General features: G+C 44.8%; 1 protein-coding gene across 3 annotated transcripts in view; it reads left to right on the plus strand.

The window, feature by feature from the left end:
* The window catches only part of OSBPL1A (oxysterol binding protein like 1A), a 1,891,697-nt gene that overhangs the window by 1,082,024 nt on the left and 787,610 nt on the right, over positions 1-22,063 (plus strand). For 2 of the 3 annotated variants that reach the window (XM_078687412.1, XM_078687413.1), the window contains one exon: positions 479-641. The exons of the other annotated variant lie outside the window; for it this stretch is intronic. In XM_078687412.1, the coding sequence (XP_078543538.1) occupies positions 479-641 (163 nt within the window). The remainder of the gene's footprint in view (positions 1-478; positions 642-22,063) is intronic. 3 annotated transcript variants of the gene reach the window in all.

A 22,063-nucleotide genomic window follows, 5' to 3' on the forward strand; every position in this document is an offset into this window, starting at 1 on the left:
TTTTCTAGTCTCCAATTTATTGAGCTTCATGTTTTTTCATCATTTGAAAAAAGAATGCGGCCTGCCTGTGATAGCTCATTAATTATATCCAGCCTGTTTTAAGGGAAATAATTGCTAAGAATCCAAGTGGGTTTGTTGACCACCCTTGAGGAGCAGGGCTATGTAAGTGTATATTTCCCATTACCTCGACCTCAGCCTATCACTAAAGCTGATTGAGATGCCTTACTCACCAGGAGCTTGTGGTATGAATGCCTTCTAGGGGCAGCTGGATACTCCTTCTCAGGTGTAGTTAGTGCCCGAGAATCCGCGCGCTTGTTGTTGTTCAATGGCGTCGTCGTCGTCATATCCGAGTCGCCTTCTCGTGTTTCCCGAGTTCGGCGGTGGGGGAGACCGGGAGGGGGCAGGGAACAGAGGAAGGTGTCAGTTGTTACAGTAGAGACGAGTGTGACTCGTTAACATGCTCCTGCTTTCATTGCAGATTCCGACTCCGACCTCTCGTGCGGTGAGTTTGTAACGGTGGCCAGCTTTTCTCTGGGCGACGAGAGCGTGAACTTGAGTATTCCGAAGCGAGGCAGCAGCATGTCGGAGGAGCCGGCGCGCGGCGGCGAGGACTCGATGTCCAATGGCATCAAACAGTACAGGTATGGTATGTTTGCGCCTCCATCACGCAGTGCCCCAGCCCGGCCGGACTCAACGGGGCAGCACATATAACTAGAAAGGATGTTATATTTTTTCTGTCAATAGGAAAAACCGGGCAAGCAACAGAACGAATATATGTTGATTATTTGTTTTCTTGTTTTAATGCCTCAAAAAATCTTGTGACAGTATTTGTGATGAAGAAAGCTTAACGCACATATGAATTCAGTATTTTGAAGAATATACGTGTAGCCATGTTACTAGCCTGCGGCTTTAAATTACTGTACTTTTTCCGATGCATTTTTTATGACTCCTGTACCCTCTGCTTTTCTGTCTCCAGTTATCTGATCCCCTTGTTGGTATGGTTGGTAGGAGTGAAAGAAACCGTTGCTACTTAGATGTCACTGGCTCCCAGCTTGATCAGAGGGCTCTGGTCGTCAGTACATTCAATTAGTGCATTAATACACTCTTACACATTCTGTCATATATTCAAATGTACAAACACCTTTGATGATAAAGTTATTTTTTATATGGTCAAAGAATACTTGGCAAACAACAAATGGAAACGAAAGTTGTGTAATATTGCCTGCTAAAGTTGAGACGCGCAGGTTGACACAGCAGTTATCAGGTGTCCTTGCTCGGTCCTTGGACGAGCAGACGTGTGCAGCTTCAGTGGCATTCACATCCCACTGGCAGACTTGTGTGTAGGTAGTGATATTGTTCTACAATGATTGACAACAGATAGTACCTGCAGCCCTAAAGGAGAACACTTTCATGTTGAATTAAATCAAAATATTGTCGGAGATCAAACGAGTAAGTAAACCACGACAAAAATGTTTAACTTAAGACACAGCGTTCCTGCTGTCAGGAGAACGACCCTGTAGTTATCTATCGTACAGGATAATTTTACAAGTGATGTTGGACATTGTCTTAAATTGTGGTTCTCGTTTATGACACTGTTCCAGTGGTATGTGCAGTGTGTATCATGCAGGTGTAGTACACCTTTCTTGATATTTCTGGGCTGTTGGGGTTGCTGATATAGTAATAAATATATCTCTGTATGGAAAGGTACCTGCGCGTGCTTTTTGATGAATTTATCCCCCCTGAAGCTGGATGGCATCAGCAAGCTTTTGTTTCGTAGAGTTTTTTTATTTTTTATTGGTGACCTATGTTTGGGCGACCAACATTCTAAAATCTTGTTTGCATCCATCTTCATCTGTTAGTGAAGAATATCTATAGCAGATTTCCCACTTTTTCGTTTTGCCGACATTTCATCCTAGAATTTGACATAAGAAGGTTGCCTCTGGGTTCATACATTCTTTTGTAAGTCATTACTGTCAGCTTCAAAGTCGACAGTGCTTAGTTTGCACCAGTGGCTGCTGTTCATCGGCACCAGCACTTGTAACGTGTTATGTGGATGACTTGGCCACTTTTACTAGAGGCAGCGCTAGGTAATAGTAACTCTGACACAGCCTGTTTAACGCTTGAAGCAGTACACAAGATGCAGTGTCACCCCTGTCTCGTGACCTCACATAAGACCCACACAGTGACCTGCCTCAGAGGCAGGATAAACAACCTTTGCTACAGTGGTGGTATGCAGGCGCACGCCTCTCAGTGGTTGTTTTGAGATTTGCTGAGGCGGGAGCAAGCCATGAACATAACACACCCAAACAAACTCTCTGCCTTTCCATGACCCCAGTCCATATCACTTTGCCTCGGACCAGTTTTCAAATCGATATACCTCCAGGAATTTTTATTTGGGTGAGCCAAGGGTGCATTCGGGTGGGCCACTACGGGCCAGATTTGTCGCTTATATGTCTAGCCGGACCTGCTTCTGGGCCGTCCTTTATCTCTTCTTAGTCTTACAAGGCTTAGTAAACGCACTCTAATCCGAATCTCTTTCTGAATGTTATCTCTCTCAAAATGCGGATCTGTCATTGAAACCGCAGGTGCTCGGCATAGTAGGCAAATGCTTTGGCCTCCTGAAAATGCTCAGGAAATTCCTGCCCCATCTGTCTCTGGATCACAGAAGAATCACAGTGCAGGCACTGATTGGTTCCCGGGTGGATTATGCCAACGTGCTTTACCTTGGCCTCCCGGACTTCCTCCTAACGCGTCTCCAAATTGTTCAAAACTCGGCAGCGCGGGCCATCTTTGGCCTCCATAGGAGATCGAGTGCGAGTGATCTTTTAAAAACGTTGCACTGGCTGCCTATCAGAAAGTGCATCATCTTTAAAGCGCTTACTCTGGCTTTCAATTGGGAACAAAAGGGGTTAGGTCCTTTATGTGGTGAGGGCTAGACCTAACAACATTAGTAAACAACACAAAATGCCCAAACCACAGTTACTCAATACAATTTTTTGATATAGGGTAAGAAACACTTTATTATCGCTTCCCTGGACACCATTATTTTGTGTCAATCATTTTGTATTTTCTATAATTTGGAAAAATTGCTGACAGAAAAAAGACATTGATTGCAAATATTTACAAATATTTACAAGGCTGGACTAATGTTAGCAAACATTAAGGGCAAAGACTATTTACATTAAATTTGGATTTTTTCTAGCGCCGGGACACTCCTCGGAGTAGCTGAGCGCTATTATAAAACACATTTTAACATAACATAACAAAAAGTGTTTTTTTAAACGTAATGTCCCTTTGATGGGAAGAAGAGGTTTCTGATGTGGGAGTATCAGGCAAGTGACGCTACTCGGGCTCCCTCTGTGCGAGCCTTCAGGGGGAATCCCTCTTCATTACTACCTCCACCTGACCCCGGACTCTGCAGCGCACTCCCTCACAGAGCTGATTATCCACTTTTCTACCACCCCGCTCCAGTGCATCTTATCTCACAGCTGAACTTGGGTCCCAGCCCCATACCAGCCACCATCCCGCTCCACTTTCATAATTCCTGGTAAAAAACAGTAGTATAATCACCACCAAACATTGAATATAGCAGTAAATATAATTAGCACGTGCTTTAAAGCATGTTCCATAGTTGCCCTAATGACCCGACTGCTAATTAAATAAACACGCATTTGCAATGCAATAGGTCTCGCATATGCAAGAGTTTAAGCTATTGGCATTGTAAATGACAATGCCTTTTATTTATGTTTTAAAAACCAACACATAAATAAAAGACCCTGCCATTTACAATCTCTATAGCTCAAACTCTAGCAAATGCAAGACCTATTGCGTTGCAAATGCTTGTTTTAAATCTCGCACCTCTTATGGCCATGGCGCTCCCTCGTCCTGCGGGTCTTCAAATTCTTCAGTCACTACCTTCGTTCATCGAGAGAGCACTTCTGTAATGACATGTGTGAATGGCAATTTATTTATATAGCACTTACTACTTCTGATGAGGCATTGTGGTTTAGTTGTTTCGGCTCTGAATGTACATAATGTACAGTGTCTATTGTGCCTTTTATTAAAGGGCTCTGACGTCAACTCGGACTACATGCGCACAATATAAAAGAAAATAAGCATTTCTGCAGTGTGAACCCTCTGGCTGTCCTTCAGAAAGACCCTGTCCGCCACCCAGCATATTACCCTATTACGTTTAGGGGACAAAGGGGATAGTGATCACCGGCCTCAAGAAATTGAGCTTCGAACCACAGTTAAAATGTTTGAGCATTGCCGGACTGCCCAAGGAACAGATTATACTATTAATCTTCAGAGAATCAAATTTGGGCCTTCCACACGCTGCAGAACGATGGGAGTTGCTAAGGATCAATTTGAACTGAGGGCCGGATCAGATGAGGTCAAAAAGTGGGAAAGCTTTACTGAAACCATGGCAGCCTACACAACGATCATCAAGCCAAAAACCCAACAAAGATCTGGCGGTGCGAAATCGATATCTCAATTTGCGCTGAAAGAAATCAAGCGCACCAAGAGATTTATCAACTGTAAGGTGGAACCCTCAAGATACAACACTACTAAATTCACGGCAAAAGCAAAAGGCTCGGTTAAAAAAACAAAAAAAGGATGCAAAAAGGGACAAAGAGAATGCAATGTGGGCCGAACTACATGCTGATATAAAGCAAAACAACAGCGCAAGTTTTTGGAGGGCCATAAACAACTTTGTTCATCCAAATAACGAGGGAACTACCTCCAATATTTCTGAGGCAGTCTGGTCAAAATATCTCAGCTCTCACTTCCATGAAGTTACGGAGACTAGAGTAAAAGGTGAAAATTGCTCTGGCACTTCACAAGGTGTTTACATCAGTGCTGCACATGCAGGAATTGATCGGATCACACAAAGCAAAACCGATAATGACATCTTAATTGCCGACATTTCAACTAATCGGACTATGATTATAAAAAGGCAAATAGGCAAAGGAAGGAGGGAAGGGGCCCCGGCCCAAATGGTATACCGCCTGTGCTCTATAAGCAAGAGCCAACATTCTGGGCTGAAGCATTAGAACCACTGTTTAGGGGAATTAGGTTGACAAATATTCTGCCAAAGTCCTGGAGGGGTTCCATCATTGCACCAATCCATAAGGCAGGGGATAGGTCAGAGCCTCGGAACTATCGGCTAGTTGCATTACAAGACAATGAGGCAAAAATGTTTGCGGGAACGCTCCTGGAAGAGCTCCAAGCCTGGGCAGAAGCAAAATCCATCATCCCCCTGAATCAGAACGGTTTTGCAAAGAATGTGGTGACGACCACAAATATAATAACAATGGCAATGCTCTTCGACGTGGCGGAAACGACTAGGAGCTCCCTGCATTTGTGCTTTATTGATTATAAAGCAGCTTTCGGTCATATAAAACGCAACAGACTGTGGTCCAAACTTCATAATTGGGGGCTCCCCCAATCTCTTTTAAACCTTCTGATAAACCTGCATTCTAACACCTGGGTCCATATTAAGCTGGGCGACGGAACATACTTGTCGCGACGCATTCCAACGGACAAAGGGCTCAAGCAAGGCTGCGTTCTGGTCCCCACACTTGTCAACCTGTTTGTAGCTGACCTTATACCGAGATTATACGCCTGCAACTCGCATGCTCCAAAACTGGGAGATATCTTAGTGCCGTGTCTCCTATACGTAGACGATATAGTCTTGATCAGTAAAATAGAGTAGGCCTCCAACATCTTATAAATGCAACTCACGATTACTCAAAGGAAAATGGCCTAAGGATAAATCTCGACAAAACTAAAACTATCACCGTGAGCAAAAAAAGAGAAAAGCCCTTAACTTGGTACTGGGGCAATACCCGAATAGAGAGCACCACGGAATATAAATACCTGGGTGTAAAGATCCACAAAGGAGGTCAATTCCTTACACAGAGAAACAGCATCAGGCGCAAAGGCATCGCTCTGGCAATCTCTCTAAAATCTTTGGATTCCAAATTAACTGGCCCGTCGATTCTGCCCATAGTTGAGGTAATTCGTGCAAAGTTATTGCCAACAATAATTTATGGAAATGAAGTCCAGAAAGGAAGTGATGCCAAATTACTGGACTCCACAGTTTCAAATGCATTCAGGATTATATTCGGACACCAAATATACCTCCCCCTCGCAAATAAGGCTTGAGTTTGGCATCCAGAAGCAATCTCTTGCGAGACATGGGGCATACATCATAATGTGGGACAAAATACGAAAAGCTGCTCCAGGGTCACTAAACGCACAGCTTTGGAAAGAGTGAAGCAGACGCACTACCTCACCCGCAGCGAAATACCTCAAAGAAGGGCTACACAAACTGGGACTGAACCAGCTGTGGGAAACTCCCACCAGCTCTGGTGTACTTAAGAAATTAACTTGGAAATCAGTCAAATATCTGCCGTGGCTGGAGGATAAAGCTTCACTCGCTGAAAGGACTCACGGCTGGATGACTCTGAACACATACTGTGAGCGAGCAGCCCAGAAGTATTTTAACACGGGTTATGCCAAGCATACAAAAATTAGCTTCATGAAGTTTAGACTTGGCTTGCTGCCTGGCACTCAGCATTCCCCACCTTGGTTGAAGGAGAAGGTGAACCCTAGGTGCCGCCTTTGCGGGTTAGCATCGGAAGACCTGTTGCATCTATTATGCTCCTGTAAACAACTCTCACAAGAACGGCTACAAATATTAAAAGCAAAATTCAAGCAGCGGGGAATTCTAACTGGCAGGCAAGCAGTTTTGGCTTGCCTTGCTCCAAGTGATCCCCAACTAAACTGTGCCTTTGTAAAAGAAATGTACAGCATGCCATAAGAAATTGCCGGAAATCAAAACATTGACTGAAATCTAACTTTAAAACTTACTTATGCACTTATAAACAAAGTATTATATCCAAGAATTACCGTGGTGTAAAGAATCTGGATATAACGTGCCTTTACAAGTGACTGCTTATATCCGAATTTTAATGTACAGTCTTTTTATTAGAATTTTTTACCCTTTTATATTTAAGGAATTTCTATATACAAAAATTTGTCTGTAATGAAATATTATTGTGTTGCAGTGGTTTTAACAAACTATGCAAATAAAAATAAACTTGAAACTTGAAACCTGTCTGCCACCCATGCCCAGCACGCACTTAAAAAGACCCGCCCGCCGTGCAGGCTTCCAGCACATAGGCCATGCAATGAATGAACATGACTGCCCCTAATGTATGTCTTCCCCACATGTCCACATCAGTGTTCCGACCTGCCATTGGTTGTGAAGGGCTTGTCGAGTGTAAAGTGATAGGTGCAGCATGCCAATGAAAAGCACTGAGTAGATAGACTTTTGGACTGAAAGTACCTGTGTAAAAAATGCAAATCGATGTTCTCAATGTGTTGTTAATTGCATGACTTTGTAAAAAGTCAAAAGTTATTGGTTTTTTGGTCGAGCCTGGCGTACGCAGCGCGAAGCGCTGTCACCAGCGAGGCTTATTGTTATCTACTTGCCCCGGAAGTGGGACAGGAGATGGGCACGCGCAGAGCTTTTGGCGATTTGAGCAGGTGTACGCGCACGTACAGCCATGCGCTGTGCACATCTCCTGTCCCGCTTCTGAGGCCAGTCAGCCTCCTGCAATAGCGCGCGCGTATACACACACACACACACACACACACACACGTGTGTGTGTTATGTATATTTTTGTATGTTTGTTTGTACCTCTAGGGAACAATGGTGAGGTAAATCTTGCGTTTATTTTAAATTACAATGCTCCTTTTGAAGGATGTTGGTTTGAATGGGGACTGCTGTCTAGAAGGATTTAGGTCATCTGTGGGTACATATCACCTGAATTCACAGTGATAATTTCAAACTCAGAGGGATGAAAGACAAAGCTGGCCCAGTAAGAATGTCCACCTAAGCTGAATGTTGCAAAGAGCAACAGCAAGCGCATTGACACGATGGGCTATACTGCCTTGCTTTGCATCCTATTAAATCCATTGCGTTTTATGGTTCTCACACAAGCTTCGTTTTTCTTTAGATCTGCAAATCACCCCACTTTGATCCCCATTTATGATGTAAACGGCCTCTTCCTGTTGATTGTTCAGGAAGTAGGAAGAAGGGGAAAAGTGCAGTCTCTCTGTGATAAAGGCAGTAACCCACTCCGCTATCCACATAAAATTCAGTTTATCCGCATTTAAAAACTACAAACAGACAAAAGGATTGCTCTCCAGCATGTTCATAAATCACCAGTTATCGGTACATTTTTAATTATGGTTGTGCATCGTTGGCAGATTCACTGTGAGGGCCAAGGCTATTGTTTGTCTAGAACCGGGCCTGTATACCACCAATAATGATGTCATGCAGCAGGGCACTAATATGTCTCCCTGTAGTGAGACCTGTGGTAATTAGCCACAGGGTTTGTTGGGTGAAGTTTACCTGCAGCTGGAAGAGTGCAGTGAAGATGTGTGGATACAGGCTAGGTCTTCGGTCTCCCTGCATAGGCTGTCCGGCAATCTTTTATTTCAGGAAACGTTCCTTGGATGCAGTTGTGTCATTGGCATTTTGTGGGGGTCAGACATGGTGTGCAACACAACAGATGCTACAGCTTTTTCACCTCCACCAAACATGGTGGCACTGTAGCAGTACTCTGCAGACCGGGTTTACTTTCCCTTTTTCTTAGCACCAAATAGCAAAGTGTAGGAAGGAATGCTTTAATTCATTTAAGCCACTGTACTCTAGTAGGGAGGGGACCTGGCAGTTCAGCCCGACCTGTTACTTTTGGAGCAGGACCAAAACTGATTTGAATACGGATAGTTTTTGTCTACAGTGATACGTTGGTCTAGAATGCTAAGATGAATTCAAGCATTCCTTCTATCACCTTGTTATTTGTAGCAGTAGACATGGCACAGCGCCGGACACCCCCTTCTAAACATTTTGGACTTCTATACTAATATAATTATTTACTTACAATTTAAGATGAGCAAGGGTTTGGGGATGTTGATTATGGCTTTGCGATTGAGCATCAAACACTGAAGTGTGGGTGTGGACAAATCCAGAGACAGTTCGGATCCATTCCTTCTTTTCTGATCCTCAATACTAAACATATGCAGCTCCAGGTACAGTAAAAGGATAGAGAGGAAGGAAAGAGGCAGGCTGCAACTCATTTGATCGTCAGGTACCAACTAGCGGTAGCAGGGGGGAGGGGGGCAATATTCTTGGTGTGACACAGCTCTCTCGGTGAGCTCTGTAACCTAGCGAGCACTGTGACACTGAAGTCACCCAGCTTTATATGCCATCTTTGAAATGTACCTGGTCCCTGTGAATAAGACAATGACGAACCAAGGCTATGCCTCGTGACCCAGCCTGGATAAGGAGAACATGGAGCCATACCGCAGCATGAGACACATCAGTGATGGCGCTTTCAGTCACCCTCCAGGCCCAAATACGAACTAATAATAAAGTCAAAGAAAAACATGTTAGAATAAGAATATAAATGAATGCACTGTAAACCACTTATTCCTACTCTAATTCCCTCAATTTGTTTTAGCTATTGCATTAGAAGTTTAGTAAGACAAGCGAGGTTTAGTTTCAAGCGTAGCATGTGCATTAACATGTGAGATTCGAAGCAGCCATTTTAATACTACTGTGCAGCTGCAAAGATTTCCCACCAAAGCGAAAGACGTCATACTACGTAGATGCAGTAGACGCATGCGCAGAAGAATTCCTGCGTTTTCAGCAGCCATATTTAGTCACTTAGGTTACTTGTTAGTAAAGCACATTTATAAGCTTCCCCTAGATAAAATAAATGTTGTGTAATGTGATTATTAGTATTTACAAAACCTGTTGGTTACAATATTACACATTATTCGAGAGGATTGAATATGAGCAAGTTTCTTACATATGAAACCTTGCTCCATCAATCCCCTCTTTAATGACATTTTATGCCATCACAACATTTTTAAACCATATGCCAACTTTAGCAATTTTCCATCTCTATTTCTTCTATCACTTTGGAATTTCCATTTCTCTTTTGAAAATCCTTCATGCTTTTTTAAATGTCTCCTTTTATTTCTTCAAGCTGAATTTCATCATATTTTCTTTTTCTTCCCTTTTCATTCACTCCATACCATTTTCTTTTCCTGCAGCATCTGCACCAAACCATTATTGTTAAAACTAAAAGTGTTATTCCTATTATTGGCATCAGTATTTGACCTACAATACTTCTCCTTGTATTAGAAAACCAACTACCGATAGAACATATGCTATTTGTTAGTTTCTTCCATACACTATCAACTTCCAGTGGTTTCAATTCCTCTTCCAAATTTGTGATATTTTTACATTCTTTCCAATTTAACACTTTCATCAGGTATGTAGGTGCAACAATGTTGCGCCTTCAACATTTTACAGACTCAGCCCTCTTTTGACAATAATATATCAAGAGCAAGTTGATTTTGCAAAACCATAGATCTTTCCGCAGCCAATTCAGTATTGATCAATAAAAATCCTCCAGCAGTGTCAGCCGATAAGCGATCCACCACTGTTGATAATTTCCAAATTCTTTGTGTGTTCAGAATTACTCCCACTGAAGGTATCAATGCACTGAATATATCTCCTTCAATTTCTGAAAAACAATCCCTTTTCTTGCGTGTTAGTCCGCTATTTTCTCCATTGCTTCCAGTGATTCTTTCTACATGATACACCTTTGGGACTATTATTCTGAAATAGCAACTCCATACCAGTGGTCAGGCAGCTTAAAATAAGCTTTGTTCCCACATACAAAATGAATTCCAAGACATACTGGATCAGTTCCACCTTTTAGTCCCCATCCCCCTATTATCAGAAAATTGTGCTCACATTCACTGGAACCAATAAATATATTGTTATACTCTGTTATTAACCTATGGAGACATATTTTCCCTTTCTTTTCAAGGTCCAGGGACATAGCAGCATGAATCTTGCCTGTTGCAATAAAATCATCTCTCTCATCCCATTTAGGTATCTGAGGTTTCGGTTCAGAAGCCTTTCTATGGAAAACCTGTCTCCTTTTCTCTACTAAATTCAAAAATATCTTTTCTTCTTCATGTAATTGACAAGTTAGTTTGTGGCTTATGTGCTTCAGCTATATCTATTGTCTTCATAGTTAGAAAATATTCACCCATGAATTGTGAATCTCTACTACTAAGGATAGGGTTCATGTTTTCCCGTAAAGGTATTTCAGAATAAATCACATCTACATTTGAATAATAATATTGTAACTTTCCAGTTCTGTAAAATAAACTAGCTACAATACTACATGAAATACCATATGTCAATGGTAAATGATGATATTTTACTCCTTCTGCTACAAATGTCGGCATTTTCATGCATACATAACAATCGCAAACTTCCATGGTTTCTACATAGTGTACTAACAGGTTAGCAAGAACATTTAAATCTGTATTATTTTTATATACGCTGTGATGTAAATTAGTCTCATCTGGTGCTTCTAATTCTACTCTATCCTGCTCAACGTTAGCTACCTTTCCATGTGCACTAGTGTTACTTTGTTTACTTTCGGTCATTCGGTAGGGGATGGCTATTGTCAGTCCTAACCATACAAAGAGTACTAAAAATATGCTACATATACACATTTTACAGCACCTTTCTACACAATTCCGTTTTGGGTTTCCAGCAACTCTTTTATCAGCCTTTTTAGAATAATTAAGATTTCTCCCCTCTTTTTTAAATTTTGTACAGGGTACATTCTAGGGAATTACTTTCCTTCAGGTAGGTCTCACTTCTTCGTCTATTCGATCAACATTTAATTCTTCATCACTTTCTCCACTTATTTCCAGATTCTCGAAATCCTCAAGAATTGCATATGTCCATTCAGGACCCTTGAATTTATTATTCAGGCTTTGCAATCGTGGACTTCTCCTTCTTAGCTTTTCAGTGGATGGTCCGGATTGGCTTGTTACTTCATTTACTTGGTCTGGTTCTTCATTCATTGTCTTAAGGCGATATTTCAGTCTCTTGATAATTCTAGGCCAAGTATCACCTTTTCTGAGTCTTTTAGCTTGCACAGTGCTTTCAGTCTCTTCAAGTGCTCTTTTGTTTTCATTGATTTGTGGCACAACTTGATTATTTTTGTCTTCTGAATTCCTCTCTATCTGACCTTGTCCAGGGCTTATTACCTTAGCGGTTTCTGCCTGGATGGGGTCTTCTTCTCTATTCTGACTCTTTCAGGAGTTTGTTTAATTTGACTTTGTTCTCCTTCTTCCTGAACTTGTTTTTCTGTACCGAACTGGTCCTGCGCAGGTCTTGTAATTTCTTGATTTTCTTCTGCTTGGACGTTTTCTCTATTGCCAATCTGTCCCTTCACAGACTCACAGGTGTTGCTTTTATTTGCTTCTGTCAGAGTACATTGCTCTTTCCTTATCTGGTCCGCCTCAGATTTGATGTTGGCTTTATTTTCTGTAATCTGAGTGCGTTCTTCTATTCCTGTCTCGTCCTGTCTTTCTAATCGAGTTTGACTTCTTGTTCTCACAATAATTTCAGGTATGTCTACCACTGGTATCCTGTCATCCTGACTAGTGCTAGGTTGTTTTTGATCAGCTACTTCGGAATATATTGCCTGTGATCCTTCAGCTGTACAACCATCAGCCCTTTCAACCGCTTGTTGTGAATCTACTTCGTCAGGTGCTGGTACTCTCTTCGTATGGCTTGCATGAATCCAATTAGGCAAGCCTGCACATTTTACAGCTGTTGTTGTAACCAATATAACTTGATGTGGCTTTTCCCACCTTGGTGCTAAGCACGATTCTCGAGTGTGATTTTTCACTACTACCCAGTCACCAGGATCCAGATCACGTGATTGGTTCGGCTGCCAGGCAACAGCATCTTCCCCAACCTGGTGAGAGATAGAACCCACTTGGACAGTCAACTCTTTGCAATACTCCAGTACCAAATCATCAGATATATTTAACAGCTTGTGTCCTGGTATACATGCTTGCCTCATTGCCCTTCTCATGAGTATTTCATGGGGACTCAAGCCTGTATTTTTGTCTGAGATGCTTCTGAGTCCCATCAGGACAAGAGGTAAAGCATCATGCCACTCCAGTGGGGTGGATGCACACACCTTTCCCAGTCTTGACTTGATTGTGCCATGCAGTTGTTCCTCCACTCCAGAAGCCTCTGGACGGTTTGCACAGTGCAGTTTTTGTTCAATTTTGAATGCTTCACAAATTAATCAAATGATTTCATTATTAAAATAAGACCCTCTGTCTGATTCAATAGTTACTGGAAAACCAAATTGTGGAATGAGTTCCCTCAGTAAGAGTTTGCCCACTGTCAAGCTGTCATTCCTTTTGGTCGTGTATGCCTCCACCCACTTTGAAAACAAACAAACAATGACAAGTACATATTTTAATCCTTGACAGGCAGGTAACTAGATGAAATCAATCTGAAGTCTTATAAATGGACCCTCCGCTTTTCCAATTTTCCCTGTGCAAACTGTTTTCCTGCCTGGGTTCATCTGCTGACAAGTTAAGCATCTCTGGCAAAGACGCTCTGATACATTCCTGAACCTTGCATTGAACCAATCTTGTCGAAAGAGTGTAATCCTAGCATCTCTGTCTATGTGTGTGTCTCCATGATACATTCTAGCCATTGGTGCAAGCATACAGTCAGGTAACACAGGTCTTCCATCTAGGTAAGTCCACACCCCATCAGCTCATCTCTGACAACCTATTTTCTCCCACTCTTCCTTTTCTTTTGTATCTGCTTCATCTTGTAATTCTCTCACTTCTTCCCATGTCCCTATACCCTCAAGTAGCATAGGTTGGTAGCTGATTTCACATGCATCAATTTTCTTGTTACTGCTATTTTGTATTTAGCACAATGTTGGGCAACTTGGTCAGCATAACGATTGCCAGCTGTCACCTTATAATTTCCTGACTGGTGAGCTCGACCACGGCCACTTCTTTTGGCAATTGAATTGCTTCCATTAATTATTTTACGAAATGTCAATTTTTAATAGGGGTTCCTGAAGAAGTCATGAAATCCCTTTGCATCCAGAGCTGGCCAAAGTCATGCACAACCCAGTAACCATACTGACTGTCAGTGTAAATGGTTACCCTCCAAGTTATCCCAATTTTGCAAGCTTTAATTAGAGCCACCAATTCGGCTATTTGTGCAGACTTGACTCCTGGTAAATAGGATGCTTCCACTATTCCAGTCAATGTGCATACAGCATAAGCAGCGCTCAGTCCTCCTTCCTCATGGCGCACACAAGAGCCATCTACAAACAGCTCATGTTCTGCATTCTTTAAGGGTTCTTCCTGTATGTCTGGACAAGGCTTGGTACTTAGTTCAGTAACATCGAGGCATTCATGTTCAACTTCATCTTTTACTTCTTCAAAATATGGACCAGGCAACAGAGTAAAACTGACTATTGTTATATTCTCAGCACCTAATATAACTCATTCATATTTAGTCAGCCGACCAAGAGTAAGATACTGAGTTGGAGTTCGTGTTAATAGAAGTATGACTGCATGTGGGACGTACACCGTTACAGGGTGCCCCATTACAATGGATTCACTTTGTTCCAGACTCATACACGTTGCAGCTACGACTTTCAGACACCCTGGCAATGCAGATGCCACTGGGTCCAAAGTAGCAGAAAAATATATCACAGGACGTCGCATTAGGCCATGTCTCTGTATTAGGACTGAGAGTGCACAATTATCTCTTTCCTCGCAGAATAGCGCAAAATCTTTTGAATAATCTGGCATACCTAGAGCAGGTGCTTTACTTAAACAATTTCGTATTTTTACAAAGCTGTCATGCTTTCATCATCCCACCCTACTGGATCTTTTGCTCTTTTCTTTGACATTTGTATCAAAGGTTTGGCTAGTACTGCAAATCCCACAATCCACTGCCTGCTATAACCTACGACTCAAGAAACATCCTTATTTCTTTATGGGTCTGTGGTAACTGCATATGTCTTATTATTTGTATTCTTTCTGAAGTCACTCTTCTGGCTCCTCTTTCTATTTGGTGTCCCAAATATTTAACCAAAGTTGTGCAAAATTGAAATTTTTCTGGCGACACTTTATGTCCACCTTCAGCCAAGTGATTCAATATTGCAATGTAAACAATAACATAATCACTTCGTGTTTTTGATGCAACTAAAACGTCGTCAATGTATTGCACCAAAACTGATTGTCAGGGCAACACCAGAGATTCAAGGCATTTTTTCAGAATCTGATTAAAAATCGAAGGACTTTCACTGTACCCTTGTGGAACACGATTCCAAACTTAAACATGCTCATCAAATTTGAATGAAAATAAAAATTGTCTATCAGGATGCAATGGAATGGAGAAAAAGGCATGGCAAAAATCAATTACAGTGAACCATCCTGCATTCCACGGTATTTGATATAAGATTACTGCTGGAGTTGGCACTTTCGGAAAACATGGTACAACAATTTTGTTAATTTTCCTCAAGTCGTGGACCACCCTATATATATTTTTTTACCAATTATAGGTGAACAACAAGGACTACTCATTATTTCTTTTAATAGGCCTTGCTCAACCAATTGTTCAATCTCTGCTGCAACACCAGCTTTAATTTCTGGGCTCATTATCTACTGTCGGATATTAGGGTAAACTGTACCTTCTTTTACAGTTACTTTTACTGGTTCTACATTTGCCATTAATCCTACTTCTTTTCCAGTAAAATCCCACACATCAGGATTTACTGTAGTTTGGACTTCGTTTGGTAACTCGTTTGGTGTCATCATGGAAAACATGTCATTCCCTTCAGTTCCCTGTTTAGCTAACATGATCTTGTATACTCAGTCTTCATTAGGAGTCTGAATTGCAACACCATCCGGTGAGCAAAATATTGTGCCGTTCGTTTTGCACAATAAAATCTTCTTAACAAGTTTTCGGGACTTGTGTCACACACAACAAACATGTGCATTTCTCTAAAGTTGCTAATACATACCTCCGTTGATTCAGTAATTGGGGTCCTAATTTGCTTACTAGAAATGCCCACTACTTAGATCGCTTCTCCCGAGAGGGGTAGGTTTGGGATGTCTGCTGTTCTCACAGTAGAACGGGTAGCACCAGTATCCAATAAGAAGGTGATGTAGTTTCCTTCAGCCTTACCATCTACATATGGACCTGACTGATCTACCGGCAAGGATGCGCCAAGTACGCACTCCTCTTCCTCCCCTCTCAGGCACCGTCATTGTAATTCTGTAGTAGGGGATCTCTGTGTATAGTCATAATCTAGTGAATAGTCCCGCCCATGTGCGTGGACCCCAGAGCAATCAAAAATAATCTTTTAAATTGTCAAAAACATGCAGAACTGCACAGACACTTAAGAGAGAATTTAAAGACAGATAATGCAGCCTATATCCACAGGCTACACTGTCCAGTACTTCAACTAGAAATTCCACCAAAAATCCACAAACAGCACAGCCTGTCCAGATTTCTCCACAGAGAAAAACCTTGCCTTTACCAGCAACACCCTCTGGAATGATAGAGAGGAAGCAGTGGACAGACAAGCCCCATAGGCTGCCATTATGTGGCTCAGAACAGGATACTGTGCCTTTAAGAGAACTTTCCAGAAGTCTCACAGTATCCCAGAATGCACTGCAGGTCCCTTTTCCTTTCAGTTCTTTTTGACGGCGTAACACGCCAGACCTGTAGCATTCCTTACATGAATATCTCTCTCCACCGGGGAGGAGGGCGGGCGCTTATGACTTTAACCGAGATACCCCTACTACAGAACTGGAGTTACAGGACAGAAACTACTCCTTCTGTAGTAGGGGATCTCTGTGTATAGTCATAATCTAGTGAATAGAATTGCAAGCCCATCCCCACACCAAAGCAGCAGTGGAGAAAAAAGAAATAACACCACTACTGTGCGAACAGATTTCGCAGCGAAGCCTGCCCAACCTGAGCGTCTGTCCTGGCATCAGTGTCCAGACAGTAATGCTTAGCAAAGGTATGGACTGATTTCCAAGTGGCCGCCTTGCAGATTTCTGCAATTGGAACATTACGGAGCAAAGCAGTCGTGGCAGCTTTTCCCCTGGTGGAATGAGCCTTAGGTTTACCCCCTAAGGTCTTATTAGCCTTCTGGTAACACAATTGTATACAGGACACAATCCACCTCGAGATGGACTGTTTTGAGGTAGCAAGACCGGTCCTGACTGATCCATAATTGATAAACAATTGGTCTGACCTACGAATATCTTTGGTTTATCCAGATACAATTTCAACACCCTTCTGACATCCAGGGAATGCAGAGACCTTTCCGCTGGAGATGAAGGATTCTGAAAAAACGTAGGTAAAGTTATGGTCTGGTTAACATGGAAATCAGATATAACCTTTGAAAGAAATTTAGGGTGAGTACGCATAACAACCTTAGCAGCATGAAATACAGTATAAGGTTCTTGGCAACACAATGCCTGAATTTCACTCACCCTGCGGGCCGATGTAATGGCCACGAGGATCACCGCCTTCCAGGACAGGTGCTGCAATGAAGCCTTATGAATAGGTTCAAAAGGTTCCTTCATCAATCTGGACAGCACCACGTTCAATTCCCATGAAGGCGAAGGAAGCCGGACAGGAGGGAACACTTTCTTCAAGCCTTCCAAAAAAATTGTTGATCACAGGGATCTGGAAGAAGGAAGTCTGTGAAGGGCATTTCCTGTAGGCAGTCAGCGCAGCGAGATGAACCTTAATGGAATGGACATTAAGGCCAGACTGCGCCAAATGTAGAAGATACGGAAGGATGACATCTTCCTTACACATCGTTGGATCATAGTTCTTGGACTTACACCAGATGCAAAATCTCTTCCACTTGTAAGCATAGGAAGTCCTAGTGGACGGTCGCTTAGCCTCCTTCAGTATGTCCATACACTCTTCTGGTAGATTCAAATAGCCATATTGCACTATCTCAGGAGCCATGCCGCCAAACTCAAAGACGAGAGGTTGGGGTGCACCATCTGCCTCCCGAATTTCGTGAGAAGGTCCGGCCGGCACGGCAGCCGTATGTGAGGAAGGAGAGACCAGTGAAGCAGCTCCAGAAGTCTCACAGTATCCCAGAATGCACTGCAGGTCCCTTTTACTTTCAGTTCTTTTTTCCGGCTCCTGCTAGCAGGACCCTGGAGCATGGAGTTCTCCCTTTCTAAGGGTTTATTTAGTGATTTTTCACCTTTTTCAAGTGTTTGAGTGTCTTTCATTTGAAGTACTTGGTGCTCTCTTCCTTGTGTGTGTTTCTGAACACCCTTTTATTTGTCAAAAAGCCTGCTTTGTTTGACAAATGCCCAGAGTGTTCGAGGAAGAAGGCCAAGTCGGACCCACACGAGGTGGGCATCATCTGCCTTCCCTCATCTCATGTCCCAGAGGAGTGTGACATTTGCCAGGTCTTCTCCAGCAGGACCCTGAGAGATTGGATGAAGATCAGGCTCCAAGGCCTAGAAGACCGAAGACTGAAGGCACAAGGTGGGTCTGGGCAGAATTGCTCTGCCCATGCTGAGGCCTCTGGGGGGCTCCCCAAGGGCAGGAAGACCAGCAAACGTCCCTATTCTCCATCGGCGTCGATTGCACCAACGACTGCGTCGAGAGGGATGACTGTAGTCTGTTCCCCGTCTCCCCAGGGCTCTGGGTCGTCGTCGTCGTCGAGTAATCGATGTCGAGAGGTGGCCCGGCGTCGGCGCTCGCCGTCAAGGCGACACTGCCGTTTGCCGTCGGCGAAGAAGAGGAGATCGGCGTCAAGGAGTCTCGCAGGCGTTCGGCGTCGAGGAGACGATCGTCGTCGAGGCGAAGACGGTCGAGGCGAAGGTGTTCGCCGTCGAGGAGGAGGCGTTCGCCGTCGAGGAGGAGGCGTTCGCCGTCGAGGAGGAGGCGTTCGCCGTCGAGGAGGAGGCGTTAGCCGTCGAAAAGGAGGCGCTCGCCGTCGAGGGACCGACGGTCGCCGTCGGGGCAACGTTCTTAGACGCCAAAGAGGCGCAGAAGTAGTTCTGGCACCAGGAGTCATTCTAGCCGGCGGCATGTGCCGATAGGGGACTCCATCGCCTCAGCCTAGGAAGGAGGGAAAGTCACCAGGCTCGGTGTACTCTGAGGTGTATACACCTCCTAAGCCGAGGTCAACTCCACCTCCTCCTCCCTTGCCCAAAGAACCTCCGCCGCGGACTCCCACCCCGCCTCCGCTTCCACCTCATCCTCAGCTTCATCCTCAGCCTCTTCCTCGGCCTCCACCTGGCGGAATGCCTCCGGTTCCTCCGAGGACAGCTTCACTGCCACGATACCCGATTCCGCCTAAGGGGACCCCTCAGCCGAGGCCCCCAGTCAGGCCAAGGTCGACTACTCCTGTGAGGCCTGTGGAGCGTACGAAGCCAAGGAGATCGTGCTCTCGTTCCGGTCGGAGGGGGAGATCGCGGAGTCGCCACAGGTCGTCAACGAGATCAAGACGACTCCACAGGAGGCGCAGATCACGGTCCCACACGGACTCTTCTGGGACCAGGGACTACTCACCAACTCTGTCGGAATCCCCTGGGACGAGGGTGTCGCCCGTAGACGACATCATCACATTCCAAGATGTTCTGCTGAGGGGTGCAGCTAAGTTGGGCATCACGGTGACGGTGCCTACGCCCACGACGTCTGTGATTTTCGAGACGCTACACAAAAAGCACCTGTCTCGACCATTGCTGCCTCTAGTACCAGGATTGGTAGAGCCCGCTGAGGAGTTGTTTCTCTCTCCGGCGTTGAAGAAGGCTGCTCCCTCCAGGCTCCTTAAGAAGTACCGGGCCCCGGATTCTGACCTGGCTTTCCTTCGGATGGATCCGACACCGGACTCTGTCATAGTGACGGCGGCTAGGAAGCAGCATGCCACCACCCCGTCTTCTACTGTACCTCCTGATAAGGAGAGCCGCTGGATAGACTCGGCAGGCAGAAAGGTCTGTGGGACGGAATCTACTGCGATGAAGGTGGCTAGTGCCGCGGCTTTGCTAGGGCGATACGACCGTGCCCTATGGGAGTCCCTCCAGCAATTCGCTGAGCTCCTTCCTCGAGAGAAGAAAGAGGACTTTCAAGAGATTCTGAAGGAGGGGATGCTGGTGTCGAACTAACTCACCAGCGCGGCGGCTGATGTGTTTCGCCTGGCGGCACATGGGTACTGTTATCGTGTCAACCAACGACGCCACGCTTGGCTTCGCCTTACATCGCTCAAGCCAGAGGCTCAGCAGCGGGTGGCCAATCTGCCTTTCTCGGGGGAAACCCTGTTTGGCAAGCATGCGGATGACGAGATGGCCCGCATGAAGGCAGAGGCCGAGACCCTGACGGCTGTCGGGTTGGAGAAGCCCAAGGAGAAGACCTACCACCCATTCCAGAGATGGTTTGGGGCGCAGGGCAGAGGGCATGGGCAGACTTCAGGACAGCAGCAAAAACAGCAGCAGCAGTTCCAAAGGCCCTTCCAGAAGCGCCAGAAGGGCAGAGGTGGCCAGCAGTCCGCAGCAGCGAACAAGGGCCTGGCTGGGTCTAGGCCCTGAGCGGTTACTTCCTCTACATCCGTTACCCACTCCGGTGGGGGGGAAGTGTTCAATTTTTTCTGGTAGAGTGGAGAAAAATTACTTAGGACAAGTGGGTGCTGAATATTGTTTGCAATGGATACAGTCTTCGGTTCACTAGCCCGCCTCCAGCAATTCCACCGGTCAGCTCGCAGTTTCAGCTGCACGCGCTCCAGGCGGAGGCCGATATCCTGTTAAGGAAAAGGGCGATAGAAGACATACCTCTGTCTCAAAGGGGAAGAGGTCTGTACTCCCGGTTCTTTCTGGTTCGCAAGAAGGACAAGAACGAGTTCAGGCCCATTCTGGATTTGCGACAAGCAAACAAGTGGATTCGCAGAGAGAAATTACGCATGCTGTCGTTGCATCAGATTTATCCTCAGTTGCAACAGGGAGACTGGCTCTGTGCTATAGACCCACAGGATGCGTACTTCCATGTGCCCATTGCACACAAACACAGGAAGTTCCTGCGATTCCAAGTCGGCGCCAATCATTATCAGTACACAGTACTGCCATTCTGGCTGAAGTCTGCGCCCAGGACATTCTCGAAGTGCATGGCAGGGGTAGCTGCACACCTGAGGAAGAACAAGGTGTTTGTCTACCCTTACCAGGACTATTGGTTGATCAAGGCCTCCTCCTTCTCGGTAGCTCAAGCGCACTTCCAGAAGACGTGCGTTCTCTTGAACAAGCTGGGGTTGCACATCAACATGTCCAAGTCTGTCCTGACTCCGGTCCAGTGCATACAGTACTTGGGAGCCTCCATCAATACGCTGTCGGCAAGCGTGTCTCCTTCGGAGGAGAGACGATTATCACTCCTTCGGAAGGCTCAGGCTCTTATGACCGCTCCATCTACAACAGTGAGGACGGTGTCTTCTCTACTGGGATCGATTGCCTCTTGTATCTTCCTCACGCCACACGCACGGCTGCACATGAGACCATTGCAGGAGTGCTTGGAGGATCAGTGGGATCAGAGGAAAGGATCTTGGGACGACAAGATACGACTGTCTCTGCATGCTCTTCAGTCTCTGAAGTGGTGGTGTTCAGAGGAGAATCTCCTCAGAGGGGTTCCCTTCCACAAGGACATTCCCACACCTACTATTGTGACGGATGCGTCTCTCCACGGCTGGGGGGCGCACTCCGGAGACTTACAGATACAAGGAACGTGGTCCCCGACGGAGTCCACGTATCACATCAATATCCTGGAACTCAGAGCTGTTCACTTGGCACTGAAGGCCTTTCATCCGTCCTTCCAGACCAACTCTCTGCTTGTACAGACGGACAATACTACCACGATGTATTACCTCAACAAGCAGGGGGGTTCGAGATCGCGCACTCTATCGCAGGAGGCGCAGGCGATCTGGCGTTGGCTTCTAGCCAGAGGACTGACGATAACGGCTACCCATCTACCAGGTGTGCAGAATGTTCAGGCCGACGCACTGAGCCGACTGATTCAGGAAAACCACGAATGGGTCATAAACAACGAAGTACTAGGAGAAGTCTTCGCAAGGTGGGGGAC

The sequence above is a fragment of the Lissotriton helveticus genome, chromosome 4_1, assembly GCF_964261635.1.
Source record: "Lissotriton helveticus chromosome 4_1, aLisHel1.1, whole genome shotgun sequence".
Taxonomy (NCBI): Eukaryota; Metazoa; Chordata; class Amphibia; order Caudata; family Salamandridae; genus Lissotriton; species Lissotriton helveticus.